This window comes from Paramisgurnus dabryanus, chromosome 8 (assembly GCF_030506205.2).
Source record: "Paramisgurnus dabryanus chromosome 8, PD_genome_1.1, whole genome shotgun sequence".
Lineage (NCBI taxonomy): Eukaryota > Metazoa > Chordata > Actinopteri > Cypriniformes > Cobitidae > Paramisgurnus > Paramisgurnus dabryanus.
Window position 1 is genome coordinate 4,959,371 of NC_133344.1, and position 23,961 is coordinate 4,983,331.

Here is a 23,961-nt window from a genome sequence, read left to right on the forward strand (position 1 = left end):
CGCCCACTTATTTGCATTCCACGAAATAGACGGAATAGAAAATTTTTTACGTCTGACATTTTATTCCGCGGTAACGGAATATACCGTCATACCGCCCAGCCCTACTTACATCGACTTTTACTAGCAGTGATTTTAAATGGATCTCCAAATAGCATGACAACTTCACCTGTCGAGTGCAAACTTTGCATGGGAAGGCCAAACTGTGCTTTTAGCGCACGCCAGCGTGTGAAATATTCTCCCAAAAACACTCTGGTCTTGTTTCTTTCTTCAGAGGCCTTTCTCTCCTTTTCATAAAATTCATGGACACTTTTTCTCTTGCGACCCTCAGACATTTTGAAAAAACGCGGTGAGAACGCGAGCTTCAATGAATGGTTGAAACCGTAGCCCACCACACATATACACCTGAAAGTGCGCATGTGCAGAAAGCGAACTTAGGGATGAGCACATACGATGGCCTTAAAGGCGGAGTCCACGATGTTTGAAAAACGCTTTTGAAAAGGAGACGGGCCGACTACCAAAACACACTTGTAGCCAATCAGCAGTAGGAGCGTGTCTACTAACCGACATCCTTGCCGGGTTGCGTATGTGTGGGGCGGGTCTATCAACAGAAGGTCCAGATTCTATTGGGGTAGGGGCGTGTTTGTTTAGGTGATTTCAAATATCAACATTGGCTTTCAAACATCGTGGACTCCGCCTTTAAGTCAACATATCACCAGAATGATTGACAACTGGGATGACCAATAGTTTTGATGATCCACCCGGAAAAAGAAAATTTTCTGCTATACCTTTAATTATTCTGTTTTATGTAGTACTACTGACAAGAACAAAGTCCAGTAATAATAAAGCGAGTGCTCGTACCGCGTTAAAGGAATAGTCTACTCATTTTCAATATTAAAATATGTTATTACCTTAACTAAGATTTGTTAATACATCCCTCTATCATCTGTGTGCGTGCACGTAAGCGCTGGAGCGCGCTGCGACACTTCGATAGCATTTAGCTTAGCCCCCTTCATACAATGGTACCATTTAGAGATAAAGTTAGAAGTGACCAAACACATCAACGTTTTTCCTATTTAAGACGAGTAGTTATACGACAAAGTTTGGTGGTACAAAATAAAACGTAGCGCTTTTCTAAGCGGATTTAAAAGAGGAACTATATTTTATGGCGTAATAGCACTTTTGGGAGTACTTCGACTCGCATGAAAAGTCCGCTCCCCTTCTCCCTCTCATAATGGGAGAGGGAGGGTGTTACTGCGCCGAGTTGAAGTCCTCCCATAAGTGCTATTACGCCATAAAATATAGTTCCTCTTTTTAATCCGCTTAGAAAAGCGCTACGTTTTTTTTTGTACCACCAAACTTGCTCGTATAACTACTCGTCTTAAATAGGAAAAACATTGATGTGTTTGGTCACTTCTAACTTTATCTCTAAATGGCAGCATTGAATGAATGGGGGTTAGCTAAATGCTATCGAAGCGTCGCAGCGTGCTCCAGCGCTTACGTGCACGCACACAGATGATAGAGGGATGTATCAACAATTCTTAGTTAAGGTAATAACATATTTTAATATTGAAAATGAGTAGACTATTCCTTTAAGATAAAATAGAAAGCATTAGTATATAAATATAGTTTTCTTAAATTTTACCTCGCGCCAAAACAATAACACAGAATGCACTAAATATGAATAAAAAAAGGAATAGTTTCATGACACCAAATACTACTGGTTTGATCTTATTTTTGACCATCAAACACAGATTTCAAAAACAGAATCCCTGTCAGGGATGTAGCCCAGATCAGGCTGTGGTCAGCGGGGTGAGTGAACACTGACGTCCTCTTGTGCGTTTGGGACTTGTCCAAATCTTTCTAAGCAAATGTTCAAATAGGCGCTATCTTTACTGTTCGACTGCAGATTTGAATATTATACTTGTATATTCTCGACTGAACTAATCTTAAAACTACACTTTGTGACCAAGAAACGGTAATATTAAGAAATGGCTTTTCCTTTTATAGAGTTATTATGACATTCACAACAGCCAAAAGTGTTACCTGTCATTCTGGTCTTCAAATCTGTGGTGGAAGAAAGTACTTCCCCAACAAAGAGGCTTTTAAAATCATTCTGTCGCTGTTTTCTTTTTTCAAATGTGTGCCGTCGAACTGTTGTATAAAAGCAAAATTGCTCTCGGAGTCGTGTGATATAGCTCAGTATCATCATGGCTGTGATTGCCTCTGGCACATAATATCTGTCATTCTCAAGCGATATTGCTTAAATATAATCTACTACTACTAATAATGAACTCTTCAACACATGCTTTTACTTTTCCTGACACCTATCTGACACTAAAACAAACAACCACCGTCCTTTATCCAGTTTCGATACTCAAGGCCTCTTTTGTCATTGGTTACGTGATTTCTACATGAACAACACAAGCCCTGAATCAAGGCTTTATTTGGCACCCCCATTTATTCTCGACATGCGCTCTGAACCCTCACTTCAAATATCCCATCACTAAGAATGACCCAGCTGTAATAACAGGACTGACACCTGTCTTCTGTCTATATGTGTGAATCTAGAAAAAGATACAGAATCTCAATTCTTCATCCTTCTTTGTGTAAATAAGAGTGAAAAGACAATTTATTTGTTTCATGTTTCTTTCAGATGTGAAGAGTGATTCATGTTTGGATATAGAAATAACATCCTCAACATCAAAAGAGCGACTGACAGCACAAACTCTTTCCTGCATCACCTGTGGAAAGACATTCAGCTCACAGAGACATTTAGAGAGACATGAGAGAAAACACACAGAACAGAAACTCTTCAGCAGATCTGAGATCAGCTTTACTACCTTACAAGAGAAGAAACTTAATTCAGAAGAACACAGAGAGAAGAAGAAGAAGCAGTTTCAATGTGAGCAGTGTGGGAGGATTTGTGTCTCTTCATCTAAACTAAATGTTCACATGATGACACACAGTGATGAAAAACCTTTCAACTGCACTGAATGTGGAAAATACTTCAAAACCAAACAAAATCTTAAAATTCATCAGAAAATTCACACTGAAGAGAAACCTTTTCAATGTAGTGTCTGTGGGAAGAGTTTAAGTCATTGGAATAAGTTACTTAATCACAAAAGAATTCATACAGGTGAGAAACCTTTCAAATGCTCTCAGTGTGACATGACGTTTACTTCTTCAACTAACTTAAAAGTCCATCAGAGAGTTCATACTGGAGAGAAACCTTATCACTGTAGTGTCTGTGGGAAGAGTTTTAGTCAATGGGCTGCATTACGAAATCACAAGAGAATTCATTCAGGTGAAAAACCTTTCAAATGCTCTCAGTGTGACAAGACGTTTGCTCAGTCAAGTTCCTTAAAATACCATCAGAGACTTCATACAGGAGAGAAACCTTTCGTTTGCGCTCAATGTGGAAAGAACTTCACTATTTCATCTCAATTAATAGTTCATCAGAGAGTTCATACTGGAGAGAAACCTCATCACTGCATAGACTGTGGGAAGAGTTTTAGTCAATGGGCTTCATTACATAATCACAAGAGACTTCATACAGGTGAAAAACCTTTCGAATGCTCTCAGTGTGACAAGACGTTTGTTCAGTCAGGTCACTTGAAAGGCCATCAGAGAGTTCACACTGGAAAGAAACCTTAACACTGTAGCGGTACATTCACACTGGGTGAAATCGTTTCAGCTTGACGGGAGGCCTGCCTGTAGCGTGGCCAACGGCCAATCACAGTGGGCGCAACGTGCTCTGGTCTTCCATAAACGTAATTGGCTGGCTCTGCCTAGGTTATTTGCATAAGGCGATCTGATTGGCTGACGCATGCGTTGCTGCTTGAAATGTTGAGAAATGTTCAACTTCTGCCGCGAGCAACAGCACTGGAGCGGCGCCGACGGTTCCACAAGTCGGTTCGGCAACGCATGACATCACCCATTAATGAATGTGAAGCATTAACGCTTACGCACCGTGTGAATGTACCGTAATGTTTGTGGGAAAAGTTAATCAACAGTCAAACTTTATAAAGCATCCATGACCTAAATAAGGTTATGACATCACAAACTTGTATAAAGTTTCTAGCAAACTTTCAAACTTTCTAGAGTTTTATTTTAGGTTATGATGTCCTTAAAGGGATAAAATAAATTTCTGTCATCATTTACTCACTCTCATCTTTTTACAAACCTGTATACATTTCTTTGTTCTGATAAACAGAAGGAAGATATTTTGAGGAAAGTTTGAAATCAAGCCACTTGTGAGTCCCATTCGCTTCCATAGTATTCTTTATTCCTACAATGAAAGTGTTGTTTTTTGACTGTTGTTTTATGAGTGAAATAAACAGTTGAAATAACGTTACCCATGAAAGTACACTGAATGTAAGATTCTGTACACTACTGTAAATGTTAGTTTAGTAAACCAAGAGACACAGGGACTAAAAGTTTTTTACCTCACCATGTGTAAGAGCCATATTTCATAGTTTTATTGTTAATTCAATCTTATATATGTGTTTAAATCTGTGATTAATGAGCAAAATAAAAGTGTAATTTGATATTTTGGAAAACTTTTATCTTGAAGCTCCAGAAGATAATTGGTCGAGTTGACCCAAGTTTTGAGAAAGAAAGAGCTCATCAGCGCCCCCTTGATGCGGTCTCCGGCGAAGCCTGCAATGCAGCAGGCTTCACGCACACCAACCCAGAAGTCCTTGTGAAAGAGCAATCGGACGACGGAAGGGAGGAGTTCACTCTGACGGGCAACTCCTCCTCCCAGACTCGGCGTGACGCTTGATCAAGTCTGTCCCAAAATACGACTTCAGTGCACCCACGTGGACTCGTATCAAGGGTCCCTAAAGTCTGCACTCTATTGGCGCTTTTCCATTGCATAGTACCCCATGGTTTAGTTTAGTTTGGGTCGGGTCAGCTCACCTCACTTTGGCTTGGTTAGCTTTTCCATCAAGTTTAGTAACACTTCGGAGTGGGAGGGATTATAGGCGTGTCGTTATATTTACGCTGCCTACTGCTGTGACATCATACAAGTGAGAGCGTTGTTGTACATTCCATACATTCATTTATTTCTCAGTCTGCCACAAAATTAAAATTGGCCACCACAAATAGATGTTTGCACATCGCGTTTATAACAACCTCTGTCTCACATGACAGGTTCTGTTCAAACATTGACCCGTGGCGTCAGTCGACGGCGCTCCGCTGATCCTCATTCAAGTTGCATTTAACTCTTTCACCGCCAGCGTTTTAAAAAAAAGTTGCCAGCCAGCGCCAGCGTTTTTCATGATTTTCACCAAAGTTTAATGCCTTCCAGAAAATGTTCTTCTTTAAATATATAAACATACAATATACCAAATGAAAGAACAGACCCTCTGCTTTCAAACAAAAAAAACCGTTTCATCCTACCTTTAGTGGTTCTTTTGCAATCAGCATTTGAATATGGGTAGGTTTTTGCAAAAACACCATATTTTGAGCAAAAAGCAGAGATAATTCAATTTTTATGACGGACTTTTCATAGAGATCCCATTCAGCGCGATCTTTAAAACAGACACGGACATGCAGCTGCTTGCCATAGGGCAATACTTCCGGTTTTAAAAAGTTGCGGAAGGTCGCCACCTGGTGGATAATAGCGGTATTGCGGAAAGACGGAAAATCTCGTCATTGGCGGGGAAGCGTTTTCTCTTAATTGACGAGATATCTCGTCAATGGCGGGGAAAGAGTTAAGCATATATAATGCGGACTTGCACGTCGCGAATGTGCCGCCACAAACTGCAAGTCTGGAAAAAAACTGTTCTGGTGTCCCGGATTCTCAACCTGTGGATGTTTTTCATCGCTAAAAGGGTGTTTGGAAAGTTATAGCAGAACACAGATAACAACATGTTTGCTTGAGACAGCGAAAGCTAGCAGTAAGTGTTGGACTTTAAGGCGTCCATTGCATGTTCATAATTAGAGGAAAGACACGGTATTAAAATTAAGTTATTTATTGATCAGATATGAAAAAGTTTTACAGCGCGCTGGGTCATCTCAAGCAATGAACAACCAGCTCAAAAAGTAACATGCATATTTATAAAATATATGACGTCGATCTTTCTTCTAAGAATCTCCACCCACAAAGGCCGTTCCCCTCGTGCATCTGACTCCATCACCACACCCAGTTTTAGCCTGCAGGAGAAGATAGACACACACAGACAAAGAAAAAACAAACTGTTCTTCGCTCATCCCTGAGAGCCATGCAGTCCGTCACTTTCTCCCCAGTACTCCTTCACTTCACATATGATTGACTTCACATAGAATATAATAATGCTTTCTTAAAAACAAATCATTAATAAAACATTCATTTATTCATAAAAAACATAAGCTGTAAGATTAAAGTGATTATTATGTAAAACCCATTTCAATATCATGACATCATTTCATTATTCGTAAAATTGGTTATATGAATAAGGCACACATTAACTTCTTTAGATAGATAAACACATATTACATCTTTTACTGCAATATAACTTCTAAGCAAAACACTTTAATCATTATTAAAAAACATCTGTCAGGGAAGAAAACACACACACACACACAAAGAACAAGCCCAGGAGATTCTGTTCTTCAAGGTTGAGCTGCCATCCCCCCATTAGGTTATTCTGTATGCAACCTTCATATCATTGATTAATACACATTTATCAAAGACAACATCAAATCTTTATTACATCAATTATTCAATGATTAATACTGATTAAGTAAGAAATATATTGCATATTTTATCCTGTGAATATTAAAGCATTAGTTAATACATGGTTGTCTGTTTGCTTTTCCTCTTTAAGCCTTTCTCTTTATCTTGACCGTTGCCACCTGCAAATTCCTCACTAATCCAACCACGACCTTGCAACTTTTGCAAACACAGAAGCTGCTTCCTCTCAGTAACTTTCCACTCTCTCAGACAAACACAAACAATCTTTTACTTCAGCATACTATAATGATTATTGAAAACACTTCTAAATACAATATTAATAAAACATATGACATTAAAATCCCACATAAGCTAAAGCTAATATTTACATTATAGCGATGACGCTTCTCTCAGACCAATCAGTGACCTACAGTGTTTTCGCGTCCCGTTTGGTATCAGCTCGGGTCGTTTTGAACCCCAACCGAGGTGGTACGAAAAAAAGTATCGGGTACTACGTACTGCACCCAATGGAAAAGCTCCCAAAAGTAAGCTGACCCAAACTAAACCAAACCGTGGGGTACTATGCAATGGAAAAGCGCCATAAGATGTCATCAAAGTGTGGACTCTGAGGAGGACCACAAGTCCGGAGTGTGCATTTGGGACAGGGCCTCTATCGCTGAAGGAGAGTTGGCCCTTCTTGTTCGCTACAAAGAATCGGCTTTTAGAGCCGGTTCGTTTGCGAACAACCCATCACTAGACGTAACGTCAATGCCTTAAATTTGAATTTTTCAACCAGGTTAGGTGCCAAGCTTATGTCAAACTCTATACATCTTAATGGTACAACCTAGAAATTGAAGGTAAATTCCAGACATTAATGTTATGCCTACTCTCAATCACAGTCAAGTTAATACACAAAATAAACGATAAGGCAAAATATCATCCAATACTGTTTACTAGGATGATAAACTCCCATGTTCATCATCACAGTATTTTACAATCACAGTTGAATGTAATGTGGTAGTGAAAAGGAAAGTAACTGTACTTGTATCTATAAACGGGTTTCCTGTTTACAAACATTACAGGGTGCGCGTGCATCCTGGAGGCAGAAAGCTAGCCCGATTGGTGAGCTGGTCCGCTACCGCAACAACCTTAAGCTTTGAAGCTTTCTTTATTGTTTGTATATAACTGCTGACTAAATAAAACTTCCTGTGAGTTCCTGTCTCATCTTAATATGAAAGAAAATAGCCAGGTATCTGTGGCCCTAGTACCTTATGTTTCATTGTTTTGAGTTGATGGCATATTGTTTATGCTTGGGCCAAGGGTCTGAGTCAAATGTGAATGGTAAGCCTAAAGTGTGAACACATTTCTATGATAATGAAATGGTCCAAGTAAGACAGTGGGTAAAATGGTAATGTTTATGGGATTAAGGGTTGGTGAAACTGAAGGATTGGGAGTGGCAGGGTTACTTCCTTTCAATGTCTCAATGTTCAATCGCTTAAGAGCGATTCGGGACTGATCTGAGAGCAACTCTGAGTAAGGAAAAGACAAAAACTTTAATCTTAGTGAGGAGGTGGGGTTGACCCTGTTGCTACGTGTGACACAATCTTTTGAAGACTGTGATTGGTTGGTTGTCCAAGAAGGAAGAGATGAAAAGTTTCATCAATTTGAAATTACAGGTATACTTTTAACTATTATATATATATCTATATATATACACACACAAAATAAAAAATTGAGTAAATATACAATATATAATTAACATATAATTAATATTTATTATAAAATAATAAATAAAGTATAAACTTATATATAAGTGCTGTTAATGTCAAACTTAACGTATTAGATAGAAAAAAATACAACGAGACACATTGGTGTAACAGACCTAAATCATCTTTGCTGCATAGTTGCATTTTTTCTAGTTACCGAATCTGTTATTGTAGTTAGTGATTACTTTTATTTCTTGCGCTATATTATATTATATGTCTCTAATAAGATCGGTCACAAACATGATTTCTGTACGATCTAATGTGTTGCATGTTATTAACTTACTGTCATGCACTGTGCAACATTTTGACTCCCTCTTCGTGTTTTGTCCACTTTCCCGGTTGCTAAAAAAACTCTTAAAGGTGCAGTGTGTAATTTTTAGAAGGATCTCTTGAAAGAAATGCAAAATAATATACACAATTATTTTATCAGTGGTGTATAAAGACCTTTTAAAATGAACCTTTAAAACCTTAGAATGAGACGTTTATATCTACATACAACGAGGGTCCCCTTACATGGAAGTCACCATTTTGTGCCACCATGTTTCTACAGAAGCCCTTAACGGACAAACTGTTTTATCAAGTTGTCTCCGATGATGAAATGTTTGTCCGTTGGTGGCTATTGTAGCTTCTTTTTGCATTTCAAAAATGAGGGGTGAGCAGTGGACTGAGCCTTTGGTTGCAATTCACAACCTCACCACTAGAAGCCGCTAAAATTTACACACTGCACCTTTAAGCCTCTTAAAAGTCCTCATCCATACTCCTATCAATTTTGACCTTAAGACCTCTTTTAAGGGTTAAGATGCTTTCTGAATTACTTTTTTCTTTACTAGGATTTTTTCTTTAATTTTAAGAGTAAACGCCCACAATTCTAAGAATTTTCTTAGAAATGCGTCACTAGGAGCTACTCTTTGCATTAAGATTCTTTTTTTTTTTTGTGATCAAAACTTTTATTTATTTTTCAAATATAACAAAATCATACAGACATACAAAATTAAAGTCAAAATAATTTAAAGGGAGGGGGAGCAACAGACACAATATTTCACAGTTTAAAGTCAGATTGAAAAGTAAAAAAAAAAATTAAGAAATAAAACAAATAATGCACATAATTAAACATCTTGGTGATTACAGAACCATTACATTCTTTTCATATGATCCAATAGTTTGGAAGAGATACAGTTCCAGGAATTAATGCATTAAGAGTCTTTATGAATACGGGCCCTGGTTGTATATGGTCAATTGGTCATCATGATGGTCTTTAAAATTCTTATTTGAAGTTTTAACAGCTAAACAACCCTGCTAAAAAAACAATAGACACCGAAATTCTATTGGTTTTATTGGGAATTGTATTGGTTCTAATGGAATATGGCCCAAAACACACTACAGTGTAGTGGTTTTAATTGTAAAAGCTAATGGTTCCTATTGGTATTTTAATGGAAACCATTAGAATCTTCTGTAATGGTTTTGTTGTTGTTTTTTCAGCAGGGAAAAATATCACAAATATTGCATTTTGGTCTGGTTTTATTTTTGTAGTGAACAGATGTGATTTACTACCTAAAGAAAACGTGGCAATTAGGTATTTTACAACGTTTATAGGGTGTGGTTTTTTAAAACGTTTTTAAAATGTTGTGCTGCAACATTACCTAATTGAAAATACAACGTTGTGAAAAGTTTGTGATTGTATTTTTAATCTGATAATAATATATTTTGTCCTACGCTGTATATCTTTATTACATTTAAAGCTTGATGTTTTGACTTTATTCTTCAGCAATTATTTTCCCACCCTTTCTTTTCATTTAGTCATTACTTTATACAATAGTTCGTGATTATTTCTGGCCATATTTGAGACGCATACTTGTTTTGCTAAATCCATTGTAAAGCAGTGAGCGTCTCCTCTCTCCAGTACAGCAGGAGGCGCTGCAGCTCTTTAGTCCGCAAATAAACTCACTTAAGAAAGAAAGAGCGCGCGTGTGATGTGTTTGTGTATCCTCAGTGTTTTTCTCTCTTGCGTGTTTCATTTAGTTTAAACAGACTCTTGTTTCTGTGTATTTTAATGTTGAGATGTACTGTGCTGTAAATGAGTATGAACTGATCTGTCCATGCTGGATATATTGATGATTTCATCACAAAAAACTCTCAGGTGAAGAAAGAGGTGGCGTTACTGGAGACAAAGCTGAGGTCAAGAGGAGATTTACCAATGAAACGAGAGGTTTGTACAGCTTAAACATCATTTACCTGAATCAGACAACATCAAATCATTTCTAATCTTACTGTCTGTGTGTGTTGTGTTGTCAGGATGTGGATTGTTGTGAATCTTCAGTGTATGTGACTGATGATGGGAGTCTGGATTCAGTGTGGATGAGCAGAGATCAGAGCCGCACACCACAGCCACTGCTGGACTCTAAACTCTCTGAAGAGAAATCCAGACACAGGACTCCGATCTCAGTCTGACTTTACTCTGTTATACTGAGTCAAAGCCCACAGACACTCAGGACACTACAGTGTGTGACAGTAAACAGAGCTTACAGGAGGATCAAACCTCCACAGAGTCTCTGGATTCTGTCTGTAACGCTGGAGAACAGCAGCAGATCCTGCAGACCAAACTGAAGATGTGTTCAGTTAAACTCATCAACTGCACGAACCTCATGATGAAGATTAAAACTGAACCCACAGAAATCAAAACTGAACCCACAGAAATCAAAACGGAACCCACAGAAATCAAAACGGAACCCACAGAAATCAAAACGGAACCCACAGAAATCAAAACTGAACCCACAGAAGAGGAAGATCGCACTGAAGAAGATGATGATTTTATTCCATCAGGTATGTCTCCTTATAATTATTGTTGTGTTTTTTACATTTTTAACTGTCGTGTGAGCACAGTTTTGGGTCACAAACTCAATAATCAAAAGATCACGAAATTTAATTACTAAAATTTTAAAGGGGCGGTGAATTTGTCGATTTTATTGTTTTATACTGTTGTCTGATGTCTACTTATGATGTTCGCGTGGTTTTTACATTCAAAAACATCAAAAGCAATAAGTAATAGGCTATTTTGTAACATGGATTAGTGGCTCTCTGGAGAAATGGTTCGCTTGAAGGGGCGGGGCGCACTGAAGACCTGTGCCCGGTTGCATGAAAGTCCTTAAGCTAAGAAATCCATTAAATATAAGGTCAAGGGTGCCCTTAATTAAAAATGGGTTGCAAGAAAAACCCTTAAGTGAACCTTAAGGCTGTAAATAAGTATTTACCCTTAAATGCTAAAGTATTACCTTAAGTTCTGCTATGCTTTGCTACAAAGTCCTTAAGTCCCATTTTCCCTTAAAAACTTAAGGGACTATAACAGGTCCCTTAACGTCACACGCGATGGCTGATTTTATTGTTATTTAAGAAAATGAAGTACCAACGCGCATTTCTGACGATCGAAATAATCCCTTAGAGAAAAGTGATGCGCATTTATTTGGAGAAAAGCGGTTTGATAGTCCGTCAATCTAAAGTGCTTCAAGTTTGAATTACTTTCAGGTTTTATACATGCGGCACTTTACAGTCTGTTATTTGCGATGTTTCATTGTACACAAATCCGCCGTTTGTTGAGATGCGTGCGTTGATTAGTTTACACTCTGAGATTTTGTAACTATAGCAACCGCTTCTCCGCTGCCGTGTTTTGGCAGAGACTACTGTAAAATACTTAGTATAAACACTTAGGTAAGGGTGACAGTTAAGACCTTTGTTGCAACGCTCTTAAATAAATCCCTTACCTTAGGGATTTTTTTCTCCCTCAGGGAAACCCTCACTTAAGGAGTTTCATGCATCCGGGCACTGGACGTAAACGCCCACTGCTATGATTGGACAGCTTCATTCCCCGTCATTACATGTGGGGAAATGTTTTAAAAACATTCATGTGATAAAAATAGCAGCCGAACACAAATATGTTTGAGCCACAAAAGATTCTGGGTGCTAAAGATAATACACATAAATGACAATACGTATAGTAAAGTACAAACAAAACTCGACGTGACTAAATTACCGTATACAACACAGTAAGCGCACATCAGAATCTAAACTGCGGCTGATAGGGGTGTAACGGTACGTGTATTCGAACCGGACCGTTTCGGTTCAGGGCTTTCGGCACGGTGCACACGTGCACCGAAAGGCCGAATGCATGCTCCGTGTGTCTCAATCAGCTCCCTTGTTCAGTAGTCAGGGCACTGATCAGGGAGTCGGCCATTTTAAGGGCTGTCTCAATCGCAAAATCCGTTCAGTGCACTGGAACGTTCGTTCCCTAAAAATTCCCACAATGCAACGCAAAAACCAGTGAGCATCGATGATCCCTATGTTCCCTAACCGGAAATCACTTGACCTTTTCTAAAGCTCTCCAACCAAACATCACGTGATCCAACTCAATAAACTTTATGAAATGTTACAGAACTTTTATAAAGACAAACGTTTGTTTTAGTTGTAAATATAAATACACATTGCTACACAGTAAGGGACCACAATCTACTCAATATTTAAAAGAATAATATTTATTTAAAATTGTAAATATATTTATTACATTTAAAATGTAATTATATGCCTCCAATTTTATGCACAGATATATAAGAGAATAATGACAGCATTTTCCACAATGTACTGTTTTTTAAAATTAAGTCAGAAAGTTGTTGGTTTTGCCGGTTGTTGATGAGTAACAGCTGTGAGTGATTACAACGCGCTTAAGCAGCCGTGACAGAAAAATAAGTGAACATCGTCCCAATGTGAAGTGAGCTAGGGTCCTTACCAGTGCCCGAACCTGTGTACACGATATACTGATTCACGACCTCGGGAGCTAGGGAACGAATTGAGACACACGGTCCGTGTGCGCCTGTGCGGAACATAATACGTGCGTTTCCGCACGAACATATTAAGTGGCGGAAGTCTCCTCGTTCAGCGCAAGTCTTCTGTCAAACATATAACATAATTCGGCCCGCAGAAAGATTTTTATTTACTTAGTTGTATATCCGTTTGATTATTGATGTAAACGTTTACGTGTCGTATTTAAAAGCGCATGTTAAACGCGTGTCAACGCGCTGCTTTGTTCTTTCAAAAGTGCGTGAGAGGTTGCGCGTCTTTCGTTGCTACGCATTCATGAGACGCGCTTTCTGTGAGAGCGAGAATAAGGAATGCGTGATCAGATTTTTCATCTGCACCTCACGTCAATCATATCATTGTCACAATGCGATCAGCTGGTCGGGACATGGACGAGCTGTAACCCGGGCTTACTCAGCTGTTACTCAGCTGCGGAGGGGTTCGTTAGTAAAGTCACAGGCAGCTTACATTGACAACACAAGCAAAGAATAGGAGAAACGTGCAAAAGATCAAAGATGGCTATGTATGCAACTCACTAATCTCAAAATGAGTGTATAATAAGTATATCATCATGTTGCTTGCTATGCAGTTACACATAGAGCAGTAATATTATTTTTATACAGAGATGGTACATAGCCAATTCAATACTGTGAGTTAAACAATCCAAAATAAATCAAAACAGAACATTTTTGGTGGCAAAAATGTAGGCTAATTGTTCATAAATGTATTCAGGAATTGAATTTGTTAGTTCAAGGTTTTAGTAGAAAAAGTTTAAGAGAAGGTTAAGAAAAGAGTTACCTTCTGTTATAAAATAATGTAAAAAAGAACTTTGCAGTAGTATTTTATTTATTATTTTTTCATTTTATATATATTTTATATGTTATATTTTAATAAAAAGTGTTTAAAAAAGTGTAAACAAATTGTAAAAAAGTTTATAGTAATAAACAACCTGCAGTTTAATGTTTGCATTTTCCCCCTACTGTACCGAAAATGAACCGAACCGTGGCTTCAAAACCGGGGTTCGCACAGAACCGTGATTTTTGCGTACCGTTACACCCCTAGCGGCTGATAAATCCTTATCAATAACTTTGTATATTTCTATGATAAAAAAGTTGTTTTGTTGAGTGTTTGACCTTTCAAACGCAACTCGCCTAAATTACCGTATACAACACAGTAAGCGGGCATCAGAATCTAAACTGCGGCTGATAAATCCTTCTTTATCAATAACTTTGTATATTTCTACCTTTTAAATTACAGTTGTATTGTTAAGTGTTGTACATTTAATAATCGTTTAATGTTTTTAGTAAATTCAAACATAACGTTACGTGTTTAAACACGAATGTTACAACAGACATATCAAGCGATTTCTTCTAACAAAGCAATAGTGAAACGCAGTAACTTAAATAAAGTAAAATGTCTTACTGTGAATACTGCTGTGTCATTGTCGTCAGATCCAATATTAGTGGTGCTTTTAATCACAGTCTCTCTGCAAATCCAGCATCGACTTCTTTACAAATGAATCCGTGTTCACAAAGTTAACAAACAGTCCCCACACGAGCTGGAACTTCTTCAAAAGCAAACTTTATCCACGCATTCCTAATGTTATGTTCCAAGTTTCCGAATGCGTTTCGAAAATGCGTTTCCATGGTCAGTCTATCATAACAGATAACCACGTCAAAATAAAAGTCTCTCAGAAAAAATGTATTTAAAAGTCATTTTGGTTACATTTGTCAATCTTTAAAGACATGTTTACTTGTTGAGACACATGTGTGTCACGCAAAGCTGTGGGCGGGACTACAAAAGTGGTGGTTGTATTTGGCTTTGGGAGGTGCTTCAATTGATGTCATATTTTTTCGAATTCCAGACTGGCTTGTTTTACTGGCTTGGTGCCAAAAACTGTTATATTTCAGTAGCACAGATGTTTTCAGTTCTGAAACTTGCAGGATGTTCATTTAAGTATGATGACCTCTTATATAACAAATTATCAAGTTAAAATTGAGTATTTGATTCACCGCTCCTTTAATGGCAGCTAATCTTCTTGGGGTCCTCTTTAAAATTATTCACAACATAAAATTACACAAAGTAGGGCTGAACGATACATCGAATTGTCATCGTCATCGCGATATGAACTCACGCGATGAACACATCGCAACAGACAGCCTTGAGGCGATGAATGAAGGGAAAACTGTAAGCGCATGTAATAAACGTTTGACCTATCACGTTTAGTCCTGAAGACATGTGCTGCGTCCGAAATCGCCTACTACCATACTATATAGTATTCAAAAAGCACTACTTTGCCTACTATATAGTATGGAAGTAGGCGGTTTCGGACGCACCGATGGTTTGCGCGTTCATGCTAGTAGGCCAATCAGGGGAACCCCCAAGTCAGCTACGCTCAGATTGATTTGTGAGGTGTCAGTTGCGACGCTGTGCCTGTTAACAAAAACTATGGCAGAGGAAGGAGAGAAGAGTGAGGAAAATGTGTTGTCAGACGAAGACCTTGTGGTGAAAATGAACAGCACTTCAGCTATATCATGGAATTATTTTGGATTTAGGAGAGATGACGCTGCAAACACAGGTACTGTGGAAGCGGTGATTCTCATATTGCGTCTATTGTGCGCTCAAGATCATTATTTCAAATGTATGTGTGCTCTGTAAACGCAGCGGTCGCGACACGCTCGTTTTTTCCAGGTATTTCAAAAACATTTTAACTTCAGAATGATTGTCATCTCAACATTAAACAATGTCATCGCACATCGCAACTTTTCCTCACATCCTTCAGCCCTAGCAAGTGGTGCAATCAATTTAATTTTAATTCTGATCCATTTGTATTTTTTTAATATGTAGACCAATTTATTTAATTTGAATAAATTTGTATGTCTTTTATCAGACTTACCAATTGTTATAATTTATATTTGTGCTGGTCAGTTATGAACAATAGCAAAAACTTGGGAATTTGGTGGGGCAGAGGGGCCCCTCCCCTAACAGATGTTGTCTCACTCCAAACTTTTAAATAAAACCTGAAAGCCCTGCATTTGCCACAACAAACTTGGTCAGACATTTAAGTTTATCACCTGATAGAACACAATAAGTATCAAAAGTCTGTTGATCATGCAAGACCATCATCCCGCACTCAACCATCCATGTCATGGTCTCATTTAACCACTTATGTTTGTATTGAATGTAGCCTACTGCACAGTTACTGCTGTTAATTTTAGTTGGTTACAGTTATTGTTTTCAATAGCCAAACCAAGTTTAGCCTCTTAAATACCAAATAAACATCTTGTTTATTTATACTTTCATTCTTTCTTGTTTGATGTTTGATAAGGAAAAAAAACGGAAATCGCATCGGAATCGGCCAATTTGCTTGTTAAGAAAATCGGTATAAAATCGGCCATGAAAAATCAAGATCCTGCATCCCTAATAACTTTATCAATCATTTGCAAATGTACTTCGCAAATAATGTAAATACGGGAGACATTCAAAGTAATTTCAGAATTATCCAGTGATCGTGGCAACATGATCAAAATAAACTCTTTTACCGCAGTAATAATATTTAACGGGTACACTTTTAACGTAGGTTTGAAAGGAACCTAAACATTTAGTCATGTGTCAATCATCATTAAAATCACATCGTAAACGGGAGTCTCTGTTCCTCAGCGACATCAACTCAACGGATCAAAGTTTAGTTTACCATTGTCAGATTTATCGTGCCCTTCACACAGCTCTATCCCAGGTTTTCTTATGATGTTAACCTGAGAACAATGGCTTTCTCCGTGAAGATTAATTTTGGCAGGCTAATGTCTCACAAAGTGAGCCAGAAACCCTGGAATCGCCCTCTTATGAAGAGAAAATGATGAAGGGAGCAGATTTTGATATCGTTTGATCTAAAAACGGATTGGCAACTAACTGCAGTGATTATTTGCCTTCAGGCATATCACAACGACTGATTGAACGACTGATATGGTGCATGGTCCTTTTTGGCGATATCTTTCTTTTTTTCTGGGGAAAAGAATTATGAAAGTAACTAAAGCTGGGTTTTGTCAAAAATACATAAAATGTGTACCTGAAGACAATCGGAGGCGGAGCACTTTAGAACAACTCCGGGGAAGTGATTAGAGCCCGACCGATAGGGATTTTTGGGGGCCGATGCCGATATTAACTCGAAAGAGCCGATTTATAAGCCGATATTTTAATTTTGAAAATAAACTGGATATTAGACCCATTTCCTATAAACTGCACTTACACAACATTCAATAGCAAAATATCTGCCTGTTCTATGTGTGTGGGCTGTATAAAACATTTTCCAGAACGGATTATGTTAAAAAAGCCTTACGGGGATCGCACACCGGCCGCGCAGCTCAGCGCCGCGCCGTTCAAAAAAAAATGTAACACATTGTTTTCTATGAGTGTGGCGCCTGTCCGCGCCGCCCAGCTGTGACTCAGGAAGTTGTTCAAATCCCTGTCGCGCCACTCACATAGTTTAATATTAAATAACATCATATTCGTCCCAAATCATTAAGGATTAAAGCTATCGTCTACGATTTCAAAGATTGTTCATTATTAATAACCTCGTTTATATGCTGGTTATGGTTCTACAGTAACATCCTAACAATATAAAGAGAAAAAAGAATTTAAAAAATCCATTCAGTCTATTGGGTGTATGGTAGCAGATAAGTTGACCAATGTAAACTGTCCGGCCGGACAGCTTACATTGGTTAACTGCTCTCATCCAATCCCTGCTACATTTGAAAATCCACCTCGTGCTCGCGTCTCCACCCCATCGCACACCACCCCGCCCCTCTCCTGCCTGCGATATGAAATTTGTGTCAGTGTATGGTAGCTAGCGAAGCAGCAACATAGATTAGATAGATTAGATTCAACTTTATTGTCACTGCACATGTAGGTACAAGGCAACGAAATGCAGTTAGCATCTAACCAGAAGTGCAATAAGCAGTAAGTACAGAATAAAGGTCTATAATATGTAAGTCTCTTACTGTGGGTGATGCGGAGTCGTAACTCATCAATTTTGTTCACCAGTGACCGCACATTAGCGAGGAAAATGCTGGGTAAAGAGAGCCGGAGCGGTGTTAGCTTTAGCTTGGCTCTTAGACCTCCGCGCTTCCCCCGCCTTTGTTTACGATCTCGACGCCGCCTGCGAGCACTTCCGCCCGGCCGGGTAGAGTGCGAAGCCTCGGTTGTTCTAGCGTTCTAGAGTCGAAGATTGGTGATAAAACTGCTGGTAAAGTCCTCACCGATACCCAAAAGCTCCTGTCGGGTGTATGATGTTAAAGCAAAGCTGTTCAGTACGAACAGACCCGAGATGAGCAGGAATAATACTGCAAAATTGCAAAAACTGGAGAGACGCTCCGCCATTGACTGTTGGAGGAAGCTTCTGGGAGATTTGGGGCTGAAAACCGACGCCGACACGGCAGACTTTTGTTGAACAGGTACGCATTTATTTATACTTTGTATTGTGTGAGTCTGACAACATGCTGTCGGTCGGCATCGGAATGTTAGCCGTTTAGCATCGCGTATCACGGGTCAAAATAATTATATTTATAAAGTCATTTCTTGAAGCTCAGGAGGGGAAACGTATGCCAAACGTTGTTGTGAAAGTAAATAACGTCAATTACAATCATAATTGTAATTGTACATTCCTTCAAGGCTTTATGTGTTTACTGCTCGGTAAATCTCTGTTCTGATGTTTACTACCAGTGATCACAGCTTGAATGAGTGACTTTGTTCAGGTGGTTTCCCGGGGGGAGGGATCAGGTAGCACAGAGGGGCGGGATGAGTTTTTTAAAACTTACTAACCGTCTCAGGCTTTCTCTACCGATTTTCAACATCGTACACTACAGCTTTAACATTGGCTGCCAAAGTATATTTTACTTTGAAGTAGACGCTATCTGACGAAGCTTGCGCTATTTAATGTGCACTTCCGGTTTACAATACCTCCGAGTTCTCCTAGGCGCGACGCGATGCGGCGCTGAGCTGCGCGGCCGGTGTGCGATCCCCTTTAGATTACAGTCTCAATGAACAATATTATTACAACATTTTCCTGTTATATCTGTAAAGCTGCTTTGAAACAATCTGTATTGTAAAAAAGGAAAAAAAGAAATAAAAAAGCGCTTGTTCAGCTCACATTTATTTACATATCCCCTCTGGTTTAATAATTTCTGACGCACCTACTGTAGTTCCTGTAACTACACTATATTTGCTCTCACAGACACATTCACAATGGACCCGTATATCTTCTCCTCTTCTCTTTGTGCAGTCTGAATCAAAACATTGTCATGCGCTGGCGAACGTAAAGTTACTGTTACCGAGTTCTGCACAGAGGCACCTATACTGTAGCCTGTTTAGTAAATTTCTTCACTTTACATGCGATATATTTTATCTTATCGGTGGCTCTAGAAGTGATGTATGATAAAAGTATCAAGTATCATTTTGGTGTGAACTATTGTTGTGGCAAAAAGTCTTAGCTTGAATCTTCATAAGAAAAAATACTCAGGAGACAAAGGTTCCAGGTGCCAAACAAAAATTACTTTATTCGCTCGAGCCAACAAAGTGAGACAATCAATACCCCTCATAGAGGCGCTCAAAGATCATCTGCCCTCCCAACATCTGACTCCATTTTTTATACAGTAAGATCAAACACTTCTTATCTGAGATGACATATACTCTTCTAATTGGTCTTGGCTTGCCATAATTAATTTATTTGTTTGATGTGCAGCTGAATCCTTCTTCATATCTAAAATGACATAGCCTATACAGCTGGACTTCTCAAATCTTAAAATGACGTACTCTGTCGGTTATTTCGACCTTGTTTCTAAAAATAATTGTGGCGAGAATAATCGGGGTATAGTCGCAGGATTGCACCTGGTCTCTTTTAATTAGGAAACTGAGAAATGAAAGTTAACTAATCTAAAATGACGTCCTCTTGTTTATCGGTTATGTCGACCTTTCTCATGAGAACAATCAGGGTATAGTGTTTTAATTAGGAAACTGAGAAAACGAAAGTTAACTAATCTAGAATGACGTCGTCTTGTTTTTCGGTTATGTCGACCTTTTCTCATGGCATAATGTAGAAGCGACATGCCTTATAGGCCTAACAGGCCTTATAGGCCTAATATAATATTAATATAGTATATGATCAATAATATACCCAACAAAAACCACTATACTATCCCTTAGTCTTAAGAGACTTAATCTCATTCTAGAAGTGCCACCATATAATGCAACAAGAATTGTGAAAGTCTCTGTGCAAATAAAATATATTGCTCCGCTTGACAACTCCTCCAAATAGTTGGTTAATATCAGGACTGACACCTGTATTCTGTCTATATGTGTAAATCTAGAAAAAGATACAGAATCTCAATTATTCATCCTTCTTCGTAGGGCTGCACGATAATGAGAAAATATGCCATAGTTCCGTTGGGTGTTGCAATGTCGATATGTCTTTCTTAAAGAAATTTTTATTTGCTTTTATTTTTATCATTTAGATATGTAATGAAAAACAGGTAATGCATATTCTAAAGATATAATTACATCTAACTCAGGCATAAAAAACTGCTATACATGTGACAAACAACTAGTAATGTGTGACCATAACCCAGTACTTGAATATTTACATCAATTTCATAAATTCAACCACTCCAAACTCTCTTTGCTTTCTCTTTGACATGAACAAAGTTGAATGCACTTTACTGCAATACTTGTGAAGATGACCCCCTTTAAAGGGATTTATTAACATTGTTAGAGGTGTAGAAAGACTAACTTTATACAATAATATGTATAGTATATTAAGTAAGGGATAACGTAGAGGCAGCCGGTAGTTATCGGGAAATAAGCCCCGACAGTGTGATCAGGACCCGACGCGAAGCGGAGGGTCTTGTATCACACTGAAGGGTCTTATTTCCCGATAACTACCGGCTGACTCTACATTATCCCGCTTATTACACGGCTTCTTGTCACATAAGAAAAAAACTGGACATGAATATGAATTTGAAACATTTTATTGGTATATTTGTTTTAAATTAACATTTTTATCCTTCCGCGAAACTTTGCACAGATGCATAAAATGATCGTAATACCTTATTAAGATCCTCTGCTTCATACTTGTCTGTCTCCATTTTTTTCTCTTTTAGCCAGTCTTTGAAAAGTTTTAATGCCCATTCTGTATTTTTTTGTGTGTTGGCTTCGTAGCTGTCATGCTCTATTTTGTCAAGTTCAGTCTCAGTAAGCTGTCTGTGTCTTGTCATGGTTGTCCAGTGTTTGTCACAAGATGGCGCCAAACAAACAGTAATCTTTATTGGCGCGGAGCGATTTTACTCGTAAAAGTAGTACCGGCTATGCGTTATTATTTTGGAGCGGTTATTAAAAAGAACGAACCTGCAAATGTCTCAACTGACCAATCAGAATCAAGCATTCCAGAGAGCCGTGTAATAATGATAGACAATGTAGGTCTAAAGATTATAAAGTTGATAGGTTTGTGTAGAAGCAGTAAAAGTGCCTCTCTTTCTATTCCTCTTTTGCAGATTAAAAGAGCTTAATCCGTCATTATTTCAGATTGAAAAGTATACTCTATATAAAGTATGGAGGGTCAGCTTGACTGTTTGACCGTTTGAGCTATAATGGCTCGTTCAGTGCAATGGGCTTGGCATTAACATTGGTTATTGCATCTTTGTAGCAAACATTTTAGATATAAAAAGACGGTTTATTAATAATAATATTTTTAAAATGGGAGAAAGAAAGTGCAGCGCGTGGCCGTGAGTTTATATAAAAGAGTCAGTTTTCATTGCCATAGAAACCAGGGGCACGCTTGAGACTGCACATGCGCTATAGAGCGTTAGTGCTGTCTAACTCTGTCCACGGCCGTTCTCTGATCGACTCTGGTATAATCAGACCCAGTACCTGAAGTAATTAAAATGGGGCCGACTCGGACTCGAATCACCGTGTCCTTCCGTGAAGACCTTTAATGGATACAACTATGATCAAGTTCAGGAACATGGAAGGAGACAATGTGACACTGAGCTTGCTTTGCGTCACACCCAATTAATCAAGAAACGGAGAGCACGTGAACGCACAGCAAACTCATCTGAAAAGACACAACGTGCTTGCACGCATAATGTCATTATCATGGGCAAAAAAGACAAAATTTCATGCCAAATATACATGGGGGGGTTGTTAAAGGTGCAATTTGTAAGATATTTGCAGTAAAATGTCCAAAAACCACTAGGCCAGTGTTATATATTTTGTCCAGCTGATTACTATCAATATCTGTAATGTTTTCAACTACTTGTAAATCGTGAGAAAATTTCCATTCAAAACATTGTTACGGGGCAGTGCAATCTCCTGTCAATGACGTTAATATCCATGTGACCCTTTGTCACCGCCTTTACTGACGTAACCCACATGACAACACTGGTCGAGCTCGAAAAAATAAAATGGCGGCCAAGGAAGCGGCTGGAGCACAAATTTAGTGTAAATAAACGTATGTTTTCACTTTTTACACATTTTAATTGCATTTCTAGCGAGAAATTAGTATTGTAGTTTTCAAATATGTCATTAGTTATCACAAAGGCGCTCTCTGTTTATATTTCAAACACGCTGCCTTTGAAGTGTTTTGGAAAGCCTTTCTCTGAGCTGCCTTCAGGCCTCCGAGTCCGAAGTCATGTCCTCATGAGGCAGCGAGGCAACAAGTCCTCACAGCCTTGAGGTTTCGGACGCAGCCAGTGTTGTTTTCAATTCAATTCAATTCAATTCAATTTTATTTATATAGCGCTTTTCACAATACTTAATTGTTTCAAAGCAGCTTTACATTAATAGAAGCAGTAAAAGCACAGAAAAATGAGAGATAGCACAACATAATAATAAATAGCATAAGCAGTCAAATTTGCTGCGGCTATGACTCGACATTATGAGCGAGCGTATTACTAATGAAACGTCTAGAAGAAGAAGCTAAGTTAAGCCCAAGCAGGCTACCTCCCCGGGTTAAAAAACCCCCTAGGAGAAAAAACAAAAACCCCGGGTTGTTTAGCCGAGGAAATAAAAAATAAAAAGTCCTAGGAGGGAAAAACCCTTGGGAGATATACATGTATATACACACATATAAACGGATAAGGAGATTAAGTGGGTTCTGCAGGTGATCTTTGGTCAGGCATCAGCTGGGCATCACATTGAGGGACGACCAGTAGATCAGAGGTGTGTCGACTTTCACATTTACTGGAACTGGGTCTGTTTGTCCCATTGTCCTCAGGGTCGAGGACAAGACAGGGAGAGAAAAACAAAAATCATATTAGCCTAGGGGCTGTTCACATGTAATGCAAGTCTCACACAGTGATGTGGTTTAATCAGCTTAGTTTCAGACAGACTAACTATTGCGGCATAATTATATTATCCACAGTTGAGGATTTTGCAAATTGGGGGCCCACTGCGACGGTATATATGGTAACTAAGGGTCACCTTCCGATCTTTAAGAGAAAATGAAACCTGTCGACCCGTTTGACTAAGGCCTGTAACCCCACTGTCGTCGTTAATGCAGGTTCAGTGGCAAACGGGTCTATATTGCATACTATTTACAAGATCACAAGAAAACGCCAACATCGCAACCTGACCATACGTGCCAACCCGTTTGACTAAGGCTGGAGGCCCCACTGTCGTTGTTAATGCAGGTTCAGTGGCAAACGGGTT

At 38.7% G+C, this 23,961-nt stretch overlaps 1 protein-coding gene across 1 annotated transcript in view; it reads left to right on the forward strand.

Annotated features, from left to right (window-relative positions):
• Window positions 1-23,961, forward strand: part of LOC141279842 (uncharacterized) — a 190,864-nt gene that overhangs the window by 162,237 nt on the left and 4,666 nt on the right. Inside the window, exon 2 of the mRNA XM_073815429.1 lies at window positions 2,654-3,653. Within this exon, the coding sequence (XP_073671530.1) occupies window positions 2,654-3,653 (1,000 nt within the window). The remainder of the gene's footprint in view (window positions 1-2,653; window positions 3,654-23,961) is intronic.